At 40.8% G+C, this 18,239-nt stretch overlaps 1 protein-coding gene and 1 long non-coding RNA gene across 6 annotated transcripts in view; one reads left to right on the top strand and one right to left on the bottom strand.

The window, feature by feature from the left end:
• The window catches only part of LOC146470911 (collagen triple helix repeat-containing protein 1-like), a 45,190-nt gene that overhangs the window by 3,541 nt on the left and 23,410 nt on the right, over positions 1-18,239 (top strand). The window contains exons 5-7 of one of the 5 annotated variants that reach the window (XM_085121414.1): positions 804-854; positions 3,148-3,277; positions 4,033-4,172. In XM_085121414.1, coding sequence (XP_084977540.1) covers positions 804-854; positions 3,148-3,171 — 75 coding nt within the window. In that variant the 3' untranslated portion in view covers positions 3,172-3,277; positions 4,033-4,172. Of the gene's footprint in view, positions 1-803; positions 855-1,521; positions 1,593-1,773; positions 2,668-3,147; positions 3,278-4,032; positions 4,297-5,980; positions 6,522-18,239 lie in introns of those variants that run through there. The other 4 variants (XM_085121408.1, XM_085121415.1, XM_085121413.1 and 1 more) reach the window with 4 other exon arrangements.
• Positions 9,874-11,220, bottom strand: LOC146470913 (uncharacterized). The gene is made up of 3 exons (XR_014866930.1): positions 11,185-11,220; positions 11,026-11,076; positions 9,874-10,747 (listed from the first exon to the last, which is right to left on the bottom strand). It is a non-coding gene; the product is annotated as an uncharacterized LOC146470913 (long non-coding RNA).

The following is an 18,239-nucleotide window of genomic DNA, read 5'->3' as shown; positions in this document are numbered from 1 at the left end:
ACACAGTGTTAGAATTGAGCCAGTAACTTTCTTGGTCTTGGTATTTATAATTTGCATGTCGCAGCTCAGAAGTCATTTACGTTATCCGCTGCAAATTCCGCTCATCCTTAACCAGTTATTTACTTCAAGAATTTTGTACGGTGGAAATTGAAGTTAGTACTGCTTTCCCGTCGAATTCGACGGAGAAAAAAAATATTTACACTTAGTTTCGGCTGGTGTCACTGAACCGAAATACAGATAAATTCACAAAGGGTACACGACGTCGCGTAAGCAGTATCTGTGGCTTGCACCGACTTTTGTGAGACTTTGAACAAGAAATAACTAACCAATGTGCTATTTTCCACTTTGCGTCTCTTGGTATGGAAGGAGGAATGGGATATACACTTGACAAACTTTGCCGTATGATAAATCGACAGATCGATTTACCCCAAATTCAGCCTTTAATTTGGCCTCTCAATTTTGCTCCTTAGATTTTTTTCCTATTTTTTCAAACTGTTTTAATATTCAAGGAAGGGAGCAAACCATGACTCAGCAATCTAGAAAGCAGCGCGTACAAAAACAGGAACGACAGACCCTACACCATTGGACGAATCGGTAACTGAACGAAAAGGTCTGGTGACTAATGTTTTACAAACTTGTTCTCATGAGAACCTCATTAAACAATGAGCGAAAAAATTTGTTTCCCTGATCTGCAAAAAGAGAGACTGAAAAAGCTGACGGTGTAAGTTTGTTGTTGTATTAATGAATGTAGTTTCTTTATTCGTCAGTTAAAAAATCTTACATTTCTTTCTCCTCAATTTCAGCATCTTGTCAAGTATCGTTGGACAGACCAAGTGCTGTGTTGCTTCAAAGGTAAATTATCTAATTCAGATGCTGATAAGTATCGTCTAAAGCCTCAAAGAAAAAGAGAAAGGCCCTATCGCAAGGCTGAACCAATTTTTATCCCTTCTCTGACTCAGAAATGGCAGCGTAGCGCGTTACAGCAAAACTATTACAATTCAACTGTGACTATTTAATTGTCTCTCGTGGATTTTACCGACGTTTATTCCAAATAGGTCCTATTATCTTTGTATTAAAGTCTACTGTACTTTTAAGCGAATTTAACGTCGCGCGTGAACAGTATTTGTGGCATGCATCGACTTTTTTGAGACTTTGAGCAAGAAATAACCAACCAATGTGCTATTTTCCACTTTGTGTCTCTTGGTATGGAAGGAGGAATGATATCCACTTGATAAACTTTACCGTATGATGAATCGACAGATCGATTTACCTCAAATTCAGCCTTTAATTTGGTTTCTCAATTTTGCGTTGTATCCGGTTGAAATTTGGTTTAACCAACAAAGGAATAAAAGTAGCTTACACCAATCCAGAATGTAGAGAGTAGGAATTGCAGGAAGAAAAAAAAAGAAGCGAGATTTAATGTGAAATGCGTTGTAGCGAGTGATATTACTTGATAGAATTTTTTTAACTGTATTTTGGTTGCCACGGTCAAGAAAAACATTTGTTTATTATGTTTTTTAGCAAACTGTTAAGGGAATTTGTAGCAAGTCAGGAAAATTCGGAATTCCTTCTCAACATCAGTGAAGTTGAAGGTAAAGGATATAAAATGAAACCGTTTAAAGTATGCTGCTCAACTTTGAACCACTCTTAATAAAGCGCATATTTGTAGACAATAATTCGTTCACCCGTTTTGTGGCTATTGGATAGCGCGAATTTCCCTCAACTTTATGTTACGCAAATAACGATTTACTAGTGTTATAGCTGTGCATCAGAAAATATATGCGTAGTTCCACGTCGAGTTCATAAAAATTTAACAAATAGTTTTCCCTGCAATAATTCTCCGCCACATGACATATTGCTTTCCCGAAAAGTTTCTTTTTGTTTAGGTTTTGATACACGTCTTTGTGGTTGTGTTGTAGCACAAAATCGCAATCCGAAACTTTTCTCTTGCTGGATATTTTGTGCAATTTTTACAACAACACTGAGCCTCTCTATCAACTGGTAACAGGGGTACTCGTCTGATTATGTTGCTCAGGCGTGATGAGCACTCAAATTTTTTTGAACTGTTAACAAGTCAGAACGTACAAAACACCGCAAAATAAGAGGTGACATGATTGGCGAGTTGAATAATAATGTAACGAATAGCAGAGCTCGTCCCATTTTGCTCTTTACGCGTAGTCAATTCTTAATCTTGATAAAACGCGAAACAAAAGAGAACCAAAGAAGTGACGTCATTGGGAAATTCGCAAATTATGTAACCAATCGGAAAGCTCGTCCTATTTTGCTATTTTCGCTTAGTCAACTCTTAATCGTGATATAACGCAAAACTTGGGAAAACAAAAGAGAACCAAAGAAGTCACGTCATTGGGCAATCCCCAAATTATGTAACAAATGGGATAGCTCGTTCTATTTTGTTATTTATGTTATTTACGTTCAGGTAGCTCTCAATCGTGTTGAAACGTGAAACTTATGATAACAAAAGAGAAAAAAACAGTCACATCATTGGACAATTCAGAAATGATCTAACCAATAAGAAACCCGTCAGAAGTCCTAGTAATTATACAAAAACGGTCTTGCCGTGAATAGACGATCATTTTCCCTTGGCACTGTAACAGCGAGAGGATTATTATTCTTCTTTGGATGATTGTAACCACATTAGCAGTGAAGGTTAGTTCTTTACATATGGGACTGAACTGAGATAACTAAGAAGGCTACTCGTCTTTAGGCAATAGATTTTAAATTCAATTTGAGCTTAAACTGGAATGAAATACTCAAATATCACTAAATGTTTGTGGAAAGTGAACGTTACAACGGCAATTCGCGAATTCAGTTCTGCTTGTTTAAAAATGCCAAGACCTTTTGTTTGTGGTAGGTAGATCGCTAGCATTTTCTCACTGGATGAATTTTAAAGTTTTATTTCTTTCGTTATTGTTATGTGAAAAAAAAAGCATACATTATCAGAAAAGTGCGATCTAACTGTAAGCTGTAAGTAACCTGCCTGCTCTAATTTAATTACGTTTGATGAAATAATGCACACTTTTCATGCTGAATCAGCTAAGAAAAGTTATTGCGAAATGCAGTTTGATGTCTGCTTACAGTAAGTATGAATTACTGAATGATCACTTTGGATATTTCATATTCACAAGTCACAAGATAAACCCAGAATATTGATATGAATATACCACTAACCATCATGTTATCTGTACTGTTGTCACTGCTAATGATCTCTTGTTCTGCGACCAAAAACGGCAGCAGCAACAAACCAGGTGACAACAAGGTGAGGCCATTTTGTAAAATGCCTTTTGCATTGGTAATTCAGTTCACTCATGTCCTACAGTCTGCTGGTCTACTATTTTATTGTTGACGGGGAGGGGTGGGGAAGGGATTTTGTTGAAAGAGCAAGGTAAGCCAATTCCTAAAACAAACAAACATTACTGTGCAAGACTTGACTATATTCTTACTAATTCTCCACGGTAAGATAGCCATCACTTTTTTCTTTTGATTACGGGTCAGTCAGCCTGGCAGTAGTGTTTTAAATAAATTCAAAATTTACACTTTTGGAGGCGAAACTAACATCGCTTCCGCATCCCAGCTGTTTTATTTATTTTATCTTATCGTGCTTCCTAGGGAATGTTCTTGCTTTCTTATTTTCTACGCTACTACTGGACTTCTGAGTTTATCCAGTAGGATTTCACGGTAGCTTGGTGATTTTAATCGAAACATGTTCAAAAGTATTTAAATTCATATTGTTGCACTAGGGTATGACTTGTAAATTGCTATAAGACATTTTCAAAACAATAGTATTTTATCTATAGCGTCCCCAATTAGTTACATGTAGCTAAATAACCCAGACAATTAAATAAAGCAATTCATTCACACAAGCAAGGTCAACGTAAGAAACTATATAAAGTACGCGGATTGCTATTGAATGAAATCAAGGAGTTATATGCCGAACAAAATACTTATTATTTTTGGGCAAATGATTGGAGGCTTGGGAGGAAAAAATAACAACAATCGACTTCACTTCATCAGAAGCCATATGGCCCCTGTCGTCAAAGCGCTTGTTTGTGCGCACCGGGAATACCAGGCATCCCCGGAAGCCCTGGACCCGCGGGACCAGCAGGTAATGCGGGATCACCTGGCAATCAAGGGCCTGATGGATGCATTGGACCGAGAGGGAAAAAAGGAGATCAGGGTCCTCCAGGCCCAATGGGGATTTCAGGATCTGTGACTCGTAACTGGAAACAGTGCGTTTTTAAGAATTTGAACGACGGAAGGGACTCAGGCTTGATCAAGGTAAAGTACTCCTATCAGATCAACGAAAATAATCCAATGTAAAGATAACATTATTTTTGAATTTACAAGGTCTACAAGATATTTACAGGATCGAGGCAGTCTCCCTTTTTGAATTTTACAAGATATTTACAGGATCTGTGCAGTCTCTCTTTTTGAATTTACAGGATTTTTACGGGATCTGAGCAGTCTCCCATTTTCACTATTAGGTAAAGCAATTTACGTAGTATTCACATGGTTCATTGCAAACATTTACAAGTTATTTGCACTTGAGTGGATACTGTAAATGAAGCTGCTTAACAAATCGAATGTGGTTTGGTGTTGTCTGTACTCTTATCGACAACGATATTCGTCATCACAGTGGTCAAAATGTTGTGCGCCTCGTGAGTCCACAACAAATTTTGACCACTGTGATGACGAATATCGTTGTCGATAAGAGTACAGACAACGCTAAACCACATGCGATGTGTTTTTTTTTACCACAATATCAATGTCAAAGAAAATTTTTACAATAACTGTCAAAATTTCCGCGCGCTGATTGACGCGAGCAGCATTGTCTAGATTCTTATCGACAACGGAAAATTAGCAAATCAGATTGCGAGATTAGAAACAATTGTAGTAAAAAATATTTTACACGTTTTTTACATGTTCTTTAAAATACCATCGTTTAAAGTTAAATTCGTGTAAATTAATGTAAATTTTCTTTTACAAACCCACAAGACATAAATCGAAATTTACAAAACAAGAAAATGGAATTTTCAGGATGTAAACTGCGATTTACAGGTTTTGTAAATTTTCAACCTTTACAGTGAATTAAACTTACAGATCAACTCACCGATTCAACGGCACAACAGAAGTTAAAACAAACTTTACGCTGCACCAAGATGCCTTCATGTCTCTTTCTTCTTAGGCAAACAGCAAGAATGTTCCGAACGTTTTAGTGCACGTTTGCCCGAAAACAACAAGAATAGCTTACACTGTTCGTGAACTAAACTTACGTTGACGAGTCAACGGGCAAAGGGTAATCCCGAGCGGGAAAGATGGCTGTCCATATTGCCCGCTCGAGTAGCCAATCACAACGTAGGATTTGACTTATCTTGTCCACTCGCGGTCGCGGAGCCAGCCATATAATAAAGTGTTTACTGGAAACAACACGACGAGCTTGTGTCACGGTAGCTAGTGCTGGCGACACGATGTGAAAACAGTACATCAAGGGAATATGTTAATGAATTGATCGCTGGATAAAGCTTAAGCCGAGCACTAAGTTTCTGGTCATTAATCATTATTACTGTTGTTATAGGGGGATGGGGGATTTATGCGAATTATTCGGAAGCGCCCCCTGTGACTGACATATTATGTTATTATTTTTTTCCTTTCATATCATCATCATCATCATCATCATCATCATCATCATCATTATTATTATTATTATTATTATTATTACCTTTTATTATAGGCTGATTAGGAATTTATACCAATTATTCGGAAGCGCCCCCTGTGACTGACATATATTTATATTTTTTTTCTTTTTCTTTATTTTATTATTATTATTATTATTATTATTATTTTTATTATTATTATTATTATTATTATTATTATTATTGTTATTATTGTTAGTATTATTATTAATTTGTTTATTTTATTTTATTATTTTTTTGCGCTTTTCTTATTTTTATCAATTTTGCAGGAGTGCGTTTTCAAGAAAACGTCAGACAACACAGCTCTGCGAGTCTTTTGGAACGGCAATCTTCGCATCTACAACTGCGAGAGGTGCTGCAGGCGTTGGTATTTTACATTCAATGGTGCAGAGTGCTCGGCTCCGGAGAGCATTGAAGGTCTGGTCTATATGCTATATGGAAGAGGCGGCAAATTCATAAAGGATTTGCACCGCGTACGGCAAATTGAAGGAGTCTGCGAGAAAGTTTCCAAGGGGACAGTGCGCGTGGGATTCTGGGTCGGTGCTTGTCAGGTCGGGAATTCTGCTGACGCGATTACGGGAGACTACTCTGTGTCCCGGATCTACGTGGAAGAAATACCTCCCCCACAGGCTTGAAGGGAAATAACTACAGTCGTAGCCAAGCGAGCACATTAGTATTTTGACAACAGTCTAAAAGTTTATAGTTTCAGTGTGATACTAAAAACGGTGTAGGGTATAAAGCTAATTTCAACTGGTAGCGGTGTAAGAAAAGGGATATGCAAATAAAGGCTTAATGGACGAGTACGAAAAACGAGTTGTGTGAATTTCTCGCGATAAAGGTTAGGTCGCTACATTTTTTTTTTATTAAATCTGAGAGCCGTTTCTTCTAGTCTATCCATTCAGTTTCATCAGCTTAATCTATTATCTGCGCAAAATCAGGAAAACAAACAAAAAACGATATTTATTCACAGAATGATGCAAAAATTGTAAAATTGTCAACTGGGTAGTGCAACGGAGGCTCGTAATGGGTGGTGAAGATACCAGTTCAACTAAACTTTCTACCCTTAGCAATGTTGTTTTGAAATAAGGAGACACGGAGTTTTATAGCGTTGCAGCATCAAGGAAGGTGGCTGAAATTGCTATAAGAAATGCAAAAACTAGCACAGAATCTACAGCTAAGGGAATAAGCTTCTAAAGAAACTGTAGAGCTGCGTGCATGGGGGAGTGAAACGAATGTTTGGTTTTTCCAACAGAGTTGATAATCATTCGAGTGCTGAGGTTTCGAGCGTTAGCCCTTGATCAGAGCAATGGATTAACGTTTGAAAAGTCAGCATTAGAATCTCTTTACGGTGGCCAAATAACCTTATCAACTGTTGGTAAAGCGAAACATTCAGAATCTTGCAGTGTTTGTTAGGGCACTCTTCTTCCTTTTTGGCTAATGAGCACCTTTTCCATTTTGTGCCGATTCTCGAAGAAAAATTAGCATCCAGTAACTTACAGTTTTGGTTCAAATCCTATTTTCTCAAACAAGGCCTTAAACAAAAAAACGATTAACGAAGGCAAAATTTGTCGTTTAGACATCCTTATATCGTGATAAGAGAATTTATAGTTAAGAACTTTTCTCTTTGGAAGACCTTTTACGGTTCGATGCTATGGAAAACAAGCTAACGCATCGGTCGTAGCTGTTCAATTGTCCTTGGGTACAGCAAAAAAGCTTGCGTTCTTCTCTTCATTCTATTTAAAGCTTATTCAGGCCAAACGAAGTCTCAGATATTGTCTCTTCCGCTTGCCAAAGCCCATCCTCGTTTCCAGGGTCTTTCACCTCCCCACCCTAGAACGAGGTTGCGGTAAGCGTGGGATGGCAGGGTTGACAACGGAAAGTAGACCTGGTAGGAATGATGGTAAACGTAAGAATTGAATCACGCATTAGAAGAAATCACAGGTAACGCAAACTAATCAACAACATAAGTTGTAACATAAAATTGACTGAAACAAGCCTTCAATAAAACATGTCCACCTGAAGCTACAACATGGACATGCAAGCTTTGTGTTTCATAGTAGTAGCAGCAGCAGCAGCAGCAGTAGTAGTAGTGGTAGTTTTTGTTTTATTTTCTCACCTAAATCAACACGTCACATAAAGATGTTCTGCGCAAAAAATTTGGCGATTGGATAAAACGTAATTTTTCATATGATTTTCGAAAACCTTCGAATTTGCCGCCATTTTGGATCACCACTTGACTTAGCTTTCTCTCTTTTCTTCTCGGAGCCGTGACGTAGATAAAGGAACACGTGACTTCAATTTCGTCTAAGCTGTTCATATTGCTCACTTTCTGTGTCAGACAAGCTCTCTTCAGACGATCACATTGCAGATATAACACAAAGACCGACAACAAGATACCAACATTTGCTATTTTCCTTTCACTGCGTTTGCAACACTCTAGCGCTGGTTCCTGAATCTACGTCACATGACGTCCGTCGGCCTTCCTAGTCAGCCGCACGGGTAGACCGCAAAAATACTGGATTTAAGGATGGTGCCTACTAATAAAGAAGTATTTATGTGTGGTTTTACCTTTCATGACTATACAGGGGAAGCAGATCTTAGCAAGGGCTACGGAAATCCAAAAAGAAAATTGGAGGTAACCACGCATTTTAAAGAGATAATTAAGCAACAATTATTATGAAAAAAAAAAAAGTACAATACAAAGCATGTTTTTTCCAAATAGGTTTATTATCTCTGAAAAATGCATGGTTGCACCAAATATTCTTCTTGGATACTAAGAGCATTTGCTAAGTTCTGCTTTCTCTACATAGTTTTAAACTGCGCAAAAATATCCCTGTATAAGCAGGCACCACGGATAGGAAACGCGAGTATCTCGAGATGCGCAGAACGTATGCGCAATAACAACCGTAAGCACCGTCCTTAAAATAATTGTAAAAGAATAGCGTTTTCTGCAAATCGAAACAGTTTTTCGCAGGTCTTCAAATGATGTGTAGTTTCAAGTGAGATTTTTTTAGGGCACTTTAAAACTACCTCCTTGAGAAACAATTTTGCCGAGGCTTCATGAACCGCCAAAATGTACTAATGCCAAGATTGAAAAAGCCACATTCACAGCGGTCTCGCGTTTTATGACGCAGCAAATTTAGTCCAGTTCGGAATGACTACTCAAATGCGCGAAGAAAACGGTTAATGGTAACTGGAAACACAAGAACGCCCAAATGAAAGCGCTTATTTTACTCAATAATTTTGTAACCGGAGACAAGTTCCTCACGAATTCTTGTTTGTGTCGTGTATAAGACAACTATAAAATCACTGTATTTGATTGATAATTTTTTTGTTTGGTTTTTTGATAATCTTAAGCTAACTCAGTGGTCGATTTTCGTTTTCCTATTTGAGCAAAGAAACAACTGCAGCCTTAAACAATAGAACATTGAAAGTGATTGCAGTTTCCGGAAAGTTTCGGTTATTCTCATATTGTTTGCCACTGGACTTCGAACCCTGCAACTCTATACGCCATCGACTTCCAGGTTCGAGACAATTTATTGCAACAATTGGTGACATTTTTTAATCGATTCTTACTTTTTTGTGCATAATAATTATTACAAACACAGAAATATTTCACAGAAAGTTGAATATATTAACCAGTCGTTAGCTAAATGCATTCCTCCTATTAACCATGCCCAAACCAAATACCGATGCAGAGTCCGACGAAAATTAAGTTATTTCGCGTACTGTTGGTACTTTACGTGCACGCTCTAACCCGTCCACTCCCCTCCCACCACCCCTTCCCCTTGCTAAACTGGAACTTCAAAAACAAAAACAAACAAACAAAACGACAAGCACAGAAATATCCCAATGAACGACACCTGATTAACTTCATTAGAGAACGAGTTAGGATAATCACCGTTTTCATTGGCGCTTCCTTCGTTATTAGCTTAAGTCCCTAATGAAGTTCATAGTGGGAGATTCACATAAAAAAGACCAGTATATGGTGCGCATGCAACGAGCTCCACAACAAACAACCATTTAGTTTGCAACGCTTGCAAAATAACAACAGCATCGTTTATTATCAACATCTCATTGGCATAGTGGTATCAGTTTAAGCGATGAAAGATATCAACGTCAAAAGAAAATATCTACAGAAACCAATACAAAAGTGCAACGAAAAATATCAAATATAATTTATTTGTAACAAGAATAACAATCAAAGTGAACGATATCAGCGAAATTCACAACAACTGCAACTGCAGCAGAACATCAACGAGAAAGAAACAAAGTAACAACGTTTAAATAAAAACTGCAACGGCGCAGTTGTTCTTCAAGAAATTTACAATCCAAAGTATTTCCATAAAATCCGTATCGGCGTGATTGGCTGTCTTTGTCACGCAATTTTCTCACTCCGTATAGCCACGAAAAAAAAAAAAAAAAACGTGTCAAAGTTGATTTGGTTCATCTTGTTCTGTTGACTGCGCGCGCACGTCTTTTACTTCCTTGAAGTGATGCTACACATAACGATTTGCAACGATGATTTTCAGTTCAACAATGTCGGCTGAAAAGTTGATGACATGTTACATGGGGAAACCGAAGATTTTCCGGCCAACTGTCGCACGTCAGCACATGGCAAGTTTTTAGAGCTGATTCAAAACCTGGCAACGTGGAAGCACCGTACGAATTACACTGAAAAACCATCTGTGAATCCATTGACACGAAATGAACATTTTGCGCAACGTCGTTGCGCTAAAAATCGTCATTGCGAATCGACGTCCTGCTGCGTTAAAAAAGTCGTCGAATGAACAGCTGTGACATTGTGTTCACAGGTTACTTGCATGGTTAAAATTTAATTACACAACTCTGGTGAAGTAGAATCAAGTGGCCCCTGTCATTTCAATACATCCAACAAGAACAATATTGCCAGCTGTTTAACAGCAAAACGTCTCTTTTGAAGTACATACACTGTATGCTGCAAACTCTCTCGTGGCAGAAGTACTTTAACACATTCTTTCCGCTTCAAGTAGGCGTTGTTTGTGCCTCTGCAGTTCCTAAATCAAAAACAAAAAGTCTTTAAAATGAACAGAATGGAAGATCTTTCCACACTGGTTTTTCTTAGCTACAAGTGGTGATTGTTGCTTAATTTGTGACTTCATTCATAGCCAAGTTTTTAGCTCTGATCCTTAAAATCCTGCCAGCTATTCATGATCAATAATTCCAAAAGCCCTGCTTTGATTGACGTCCACCAACTTTATCCGCCTCGTTTGAAGGCGGTGGGTCACGTGCGTGCTATTGTTGACCGATGTAAACAATGAAATGTTTTACAAACCTCTGTCAGTTCTGAGAGAGTTATCGTGTGATCCTTGTTTGGAAAGTTCAACTAAAATGACAAAGCCAAAAATGTCATAATAAAAATAGTGTGGAAAAAACGTAAATCCATAACACTGTTATTTCAAGAAAAATACATGTAAGATAGAGTTTAACCCACCGTTTCAACTATATTCTCAAACAATTTCATATCCTGCACTGCTGTAAAAAAAAAAAGACGAAACAAGAAACATGCTGTAACGTAACATACGGTTCTGATGCGCACAGCTCAGGAAGTGCAACAAAAATGAAGATAAATAAGACAGCTGAGAATGGTGAATTATTCTAGTAAGTGACACAGGCAAACTCGGAAAAAGAAATTCCGAGTGCTCCTATCAGGAGTCGAACCTAAGACCTTCCGATTACTAGTTCGGATGCTCTACCACTGAGCTACAGGAGACTCGTTGGAGCTAAGGCCATTAAACTAGGTTCATGGGACAAACATCCTGCATACTGCTAGGATTGGAATGTAAGACAGCTGTCGCAAAAAAAACAGCTTTGAGCGAGTGTTCACACCAAAAACAACAACTTCAATCCTACCGGGTTGTTGAAAGGATAAAAGCCCAGCCTTCCTCTAAACTGCCCATCCACGTCCTCCACTAAGAAACTCTCAAGGTTTACACACCCATGGCAAACGTTGTTTGTATGCAGTGCATGTAGGCCTTCAAAGACATCTCTTAACACGCGAACCACGTCCTGCAAACGAGCAAAGGATGCTGTACTGTAGTCCACAAAAAACTTTTTACTGAAGTAATTAAAGGGAGGGGTTCACGGTTCTGAGCATGTCCATGAATCAAAATACTTTTTCGCCTTTGCTCGCTATGACTGAAGCCTGTTTAATTTAATTCGTTGTTTATGAACCATTTGGAAGGGAATAAGTAACTCGGGTGGTAATTTTTTTCATATCATAGCGTTATTTTGCATGCAAATAACTGTAAACACATCAACCGTGGAATAAATCCTATGGGTCAACGCTAAATTCAATATCGACAATATGAGTACAATCACTAGCATTTTCTGTGAATTTTGCTTATGGGTGGGCTCACCGGAAAGCCGGGCACGGGGGCCAAAACGAGTGGCGAAGCCGCGGGGAAATGGGGCGAGGGCAACAACATATTTTCCCCCTGGACTCTAAACAGAGAGGAGATGCTGCAGTTCATTGAGCAAGCAAACAAACACCACCCGACAATTAAATTTACGGCTTAAATTTCAGAAACAGAAACGACATTTTCTGGATACAAACATTTATAAAGGTGAACGATTCAGAAGCAATTCAGTTCTTGCTGTGCGTACGCACTTCAAACCTACTGAAACATTTCAATATACGCACCGCAATCTCTTCGTGCCACCCACCAGGGGTCAAAAAAGGCTTCATTAAAGGCCAGGCTCTGAGACTTCTCAGAACAAAAGAAACGAATCTTGCCTTTCGTTACACAATACCACCCAGCAGTGCCAAACTTAAAACAAATCCTCTTGAAAGACTGGCACTAATCTCGTACCCAGATTTCCCACGGTCAGGCGGAGGGGAGATCTTACATTTTGACATTCCCGAACCGACTACTGAGATCGGGGTACGAGATTAGACTGGCACTTAATAGAGCAACAACCATTGCTCAAAGAAATCAACAAAGACTCGCCCAATATCTTACAAAAGAAGGCGATCAATCAAAGATATACTCGTGAGACCAAATTATAAAAAAGGCTAAAACACACAGGGAATCGTGCAGGCCTGTCACTCTTGAACACTGAAAACGTCTCAATATCGCCACCGACCGCCTTCTCGCTTACCTTTTGTTCTGTTTGTTTTGCGTCTTTGATTCTTATACCACTAAGGCCATTTCATCTATTAAAGGTTTGGTTTGAATCGCTTAAATGGGTGATATTTCTTACAGCCTTTCTTGTTGAGATCTATCGGCTTCTCAATCATTGTTTGAGCCGCGTACAAGTAAGCTTTATCTTGTAATTTTAGCAATGCCGTGCCAGGACATTAGTTCTCGTTGTAATTTGTTGTGCTTCTATGTGTCTTTGATATTTTCCGCCTTTCTTTACGTTTTCTTTAACGTCTTAGCCTGTTGTAGAGCTATGCAACAAATAAAAGAAGACCGGTTGAAGTCTGTTTAGGTTACGGTTGTGTTTTGTCATGGCCTTGCGGCTCCACTTTGTTTGTCGGTTGTGGGAGATTAATCACGGTTTTCCGTAATTCGTTTTCTTTATTTCTGAGTCTGCCAACTGTGTTTTGAATATGTCATTATACGAAAAGACAAGACCACAGTTAAACTCTCTAGTTGATTTCATCAGTTGCCGGGAATGGCAACGCCATATTTCTTGCGAGATAAGGAACATCAGTAATCGCAAAACAGACCAAACGGGAGGGCAAATTAAAAATAAAGAGAAAGCCGGAAAGCCACGGAATTCATAATTCACATAAAGAAATGACGTTTGAACTCCTAATTTGAAACTCAAAGCGACACGAGTTCACTACAGGGCTCTATTCAAATCTTCCAGCTCAAAGTAGTAGTAGTAGTAGTAGTAGTAGTAGTAGTAGTAGTAGTAGTAGTAGTAGTAGTAGTAGTAGTAGTAGTAGTAGTAGTTTCAGCCGCTAAATGTCCGTCGTTGGACGTAGGCCTTCTCCATTGCCCTCCACTGGACCAGGTTTCGCTCGACACGGTACCAGTGCTTTAGGAATCTATCTAAGTCGTCCCTCCATCCCGTCCTTGGTCTTCCTCGGTTCCTTGTGTGTCCCCGGGGCGTCCAGAACGTAATGCGGGTTGTCCAACGGTTATGGCTACACGACCAGCTCAATTCCATTTAAGTTTGCTTATCGTTTCCATGATATCTCAGTTCAAAGTATACTCGCAATAAATGTACACAAGTTGCTGAATTGGTCCTGAATGACGGAAAGAAATAGAGGCGAACATGGGGTCCAAGTTATGCAAGCCTTCCACCATTTATAATTAACCAAAACTTATGACTATTGCTTCAGATGTATGACGATGGAAAGTTCGACTTTAACATAGCTAAGCCGGTTTGGATTTCTTCGAATTCACCATTTAAACTTCTTTATAAAGTTCTCGCAATTCCAGCTACATTTGCAGAACCAGTTTTCATGAACTACACTCATATTTAGTATTGAAGAAATTTCTCTCTCGAATGATTTGCATTTTCCCCTACATTCACTCACCTTTTGGGCTTTTAGCTGTCAGAACACAATCGCAAAATCCTCTGATTTGGAAATTACGTTTGCTTTGTCTTGCCTCATGCTATTTACTCACTCACTCACTCATGCCCATATGCCGGCTTGGCATGTAGGGCAGCAACAAAATTAAGCCACTCCTGTCTGTTCCTGGCCAGCCTCTGAATGGTTCCCCAGGTATGATGTAAGGTCTTCAGTTCTGCGTCCACAGTCCGACGCCAGGTGATCTTGGGTCGTCCTCGCCTGCGTCTCCCCTCTGGTGTCCAGTGAAGGGCTGTGCGAGTGATGTTGTCTTACTCCCGTCGCATGAAATGTCCGATCCATTTCCATCGTCTTCGCATAATGATGGTTCCCATGCTGTCCTGGTTGCAGCGAGCAAGAAGTTCTTGGTTGGAGATGGTTTCAGGCCAGAATATACGTAGGATTCTTCTGAGGTTTTTCGTGTGGAAGGTGGACAGCTTGCTGAGGTCGCTCTCTGTCATCCTCCAACATTCCGAGCCGTACAGTAGGGTGGAGATTACACAGCTCTGGTACAGTCTTAGTGTGGTCTTGGTGCTGTACTGGGATGACTTTCAAACGTTGTTCATCATTCTAAACGCATTTCTGGCCTTACTGAGGCGGTTCTTGATGTCGCTGCCTGCCCCACCGTCATGTCTGACAGTGCTCCCAAGGTATGTAAATTCTTCGGTCGTTGGTAGATCTTCTCCATTTACTGTGACAGGTGATGGGTTTGATACGTTGAGCATCATTACCTCCGTCTTCTGCTGGCTGATCTTCAAGCCTACTTGCTGTGCAAAGGTATTTAGACGGGACGTCTTCTTCTGCATGTGCTGGTGGGTATGCGACATGAGTGCTAGATCGTCAGCAAAGTCCAAATCTTCAAGTTGTGTCAAGAGGGTCCATCTGATGCCTCGCGCTTGGTCTGCTGTTGTCTGCCTCATCACCCAGTCGATTGTCAAATTGAAGAGCATCGCAGACATACAACAGCCTTGTCTAACACCGGTCTTCACGCTGAAGCTGGTCTCGCTGCTTCCTACCCTGCATGTGAAGTTGTTGTAGAAACTCTTGATGACAAGAACAATCTCCTGCAGTATTCCATATGCCCTGAGAATGCGCCATAGACTCTCTCGATGGATGCTATCAAAGGCCTTTTCAAAGCCTACGAAGTTGATGTACAACTGTCTCTGCCATTCTGTGCACTGTTCGATGATGTTTCGCAGAGTAAATATTTGGTCTGTGCACCCTCTTCCTGGTCGAAAACCGGCCTGCTCCTTTCGGAGTTGCTGGTCCACTGCCTCTTCAATTCGCTTGATGATGATTTTTGCGAGGATCTTGCTTGGAACAGACAGGAGGGTGATTCCTCTCCAGTTGTTGCAATTACTCAAGGCTCCCTTTTTCGGGATCTTTACTATGACGCCTTCCGTCCAATCCTCTGGTAGTTGTTTCTCGTCCCAGATGGCTGTAAAGAGTGGCTGAAGAACTTGCGCTGCAAGCTCTGGGTGTGCCTTGAAGAGTTCTGCATTGAGGCTGTCTGACCAGGGGCCTTTTCGTTTTTGAGGGATCTGATGGCTGCCACAATTTCTTGTTTCTCAGGTGGCGTTGTGTTTACATCCAGATCTTTAGCCGGGTCCTGTACATCCGCTGGAGCGGTTGGTGGTGGTCTGTTTAGAACTTCGCTGAAATGTTCTGCCCATCTCTTCCTTGTTCCGCTTCTGTTGTTAGTATCCGTCCCTGTTTATCTGCGATGGGTGTGTCTGTAGATCCCCGGTACTTGCCGCTGACGAGCTTAGTGATTTTGTACACTCGTCCTTGTTCTCCTCTGGCCGCGGCCTCTTCTGCTTCCCTTGCAAGGCCTTCCATGTAGGCCCGCTTGCACTGTTTGATCAGCTTCCCTGTACTGTTGTTTGTACCTCTCTTCCAGCCTTTCTGACTTGGTCTCCAACACTCTCTTCTTAAGGGTTCTCCTGTTCTCAATGGCTTTCCAGGTATCCGTTGTTATCCACTCTTTCCTCCTCTTTCGTCCTCTTCCTAAGCAAGCTTCACTGGTTTGTGTGTAGGCTGATCTTACTTGCTTCCACGCGGTGTCGATTCCGGCTGACTCTGTCTGGGTGTAGTTTTCAGCATCTGCCAAACCTTGGAACTTGTTCTTCAGCTTAAGGTTGATGGCATTCTTTGCTTTGGGGTCGCGCAGCTTCTCCACATCAAACTGTTGTTGTCTTGGTTTCTCAGGTCCATTCTTTCTCAGTTTCACTTTCAGAGTTGCAGTGACAAGGTGGTGATCACTGCCAACATCTGCTCCTCTCCTCACTCTAACGTCTTGCAGCGACTCTCCTCCACGTCCCGTTGATCATCAGATGGTCGATCTGATTCTTGTCTCTGCCGTTGGCGGAACACCAGGTAAGTTTGTGGATGTCTGGGTGTGGAAAGAGAGTCCCTCCAATGACAAGGTCGTATGTCCCGCAGCATTTCAGCAGTCTCTCCCCATTGTTGTTCATGCTTCCACATCCTTCCTTACCCATGGCTCTCTCGTAGTTGGTGTTATCACTTCCAACTTTGGCATTCAAGTCGCCCATCACTATCTTCATTTCATGTCCTGGCGTGTTGTCCAGTTCAGCCTGCAACTGTTCATAGAAAGCCTCCTTGCTCTCTTCCTCACTGTCGGTTGGTGCGTAGCACTGGATGATGGTGGTATTGATGTGCTTCCCTCTCAATCTGATCTTCATCAGCCTGCTGTTAATAGGCTTCCACTCCATCACGCACTTTTCCACTCCCTTTTTAAGGATGATTGCGACTCCTTCGTGGTGTTGATCGTCATCTCTACCACTGTAGAGCACTGTCTCTCCCGTGTTGGTTCTGTATATACCGGATCTTGTCCATCGGCTCTCGCTGACTCCAAGAATGTGTAGATTGTAGCGCCTCATCTTTGCTGTAACTTGCGCTCATACATGGTTCTTACATTGCAGAAACCAATCCTGCTTCTGGTTTTGGCGCTTAAGACTTCCATCCTCCTGTCAGTGGCTTCCATTCGGTTTTCACCACTGCCAGTCACACGAGTATCTTACGATGACTCTGGAAGCCTGTCACACCTAGAAGTGTTCTTTTCCTTTGTTGCTGTTTCCGTAACAAGACTTTTTTTACAGAGCAGGGTTGTTAGCCCTGTGTCTAACCCCCGGCCTGGAGGGAGGGGTGATTTCACTTGAAGTTTCCTTCTCCTAGATGATAGCCGACCATGGCTCACGAGTTCCATCTACCCGGGTTTGAGATCAGAGTTTTCCTCTCCTAGACGATTGCCTGCCAAGGCTAACGAACTCCATCTGTCCGGGTTTGTAATCAGAGTTTTCCGTCTCCTAGATAAACTGCCTGCCAAGGCTAACGAGCTCCACCTGCCCGGTTTTGGAATCAGAGTTTTGCTTCTCCTAGGCTATGTTGGTCCACGGCACCCTATTCCGTATTATTCAGGTGCAACCCCCCAAAGGGAGGGCTCCCCCATCCACCAACCGGGGGACGCGCCCCAGTACGCCGTATAGCCCCAGCTTAATTATTGGTGCGTCTGTAAAATTTCTCGGACTCGCGCTTTTTGGCAGAAACGGTTGAACAATTTCTTTCATTTTCGGCATCCTAACCGAAGAGTGTTTGAATTTCAAAGTTAAAGTTTTTATTGTAGTAAAAGTGTTTTCGAGATGAGGGCATTTTCGACGACAAATTTAAACATAAAAATGGCCCGAATTTTGATATGTACGAAATATTTTTTATTGATCAAATAAGCCTCACAGTTTTCAAATTATCAGTAGTCCTCAACATAGCCTCGTAAGAATCAAAATATGAACGGGATAATTGCTAAACTGGGGACGAGTTGCTGTATTGGAGACGATGTTAAGGCTGGTTTCCATATGATCGCGGATCGCAGATCGCAATAAGGTCTGCGATCGTCTGCGATCATATGGAAACCAGCCTTTAGATAGAACATGGTTCTATCTTCTGCG

The sequence above is a fragment of the Pavona decussata genome, unplaced genomic scaffold (genome assembly GCF_977016875.1).
Source record: "Pavona decussata unplaced genomic scaffold, jaPavDecu1.1 SCAFFOLD_109, whole genome shotgun sequence".
NCBI classification, from domain to species: domain Eukaryota; kingdom Metazoa; phylum Cnidaria; class Anthozoa; order Scleractinia; family Agariciidae; genus Pavona; species Pavona decussata.
Note: the sequence above shows the minus strand (reverse complement) of the source record. Positions and strands in the feature narration are given on the sequence as shown.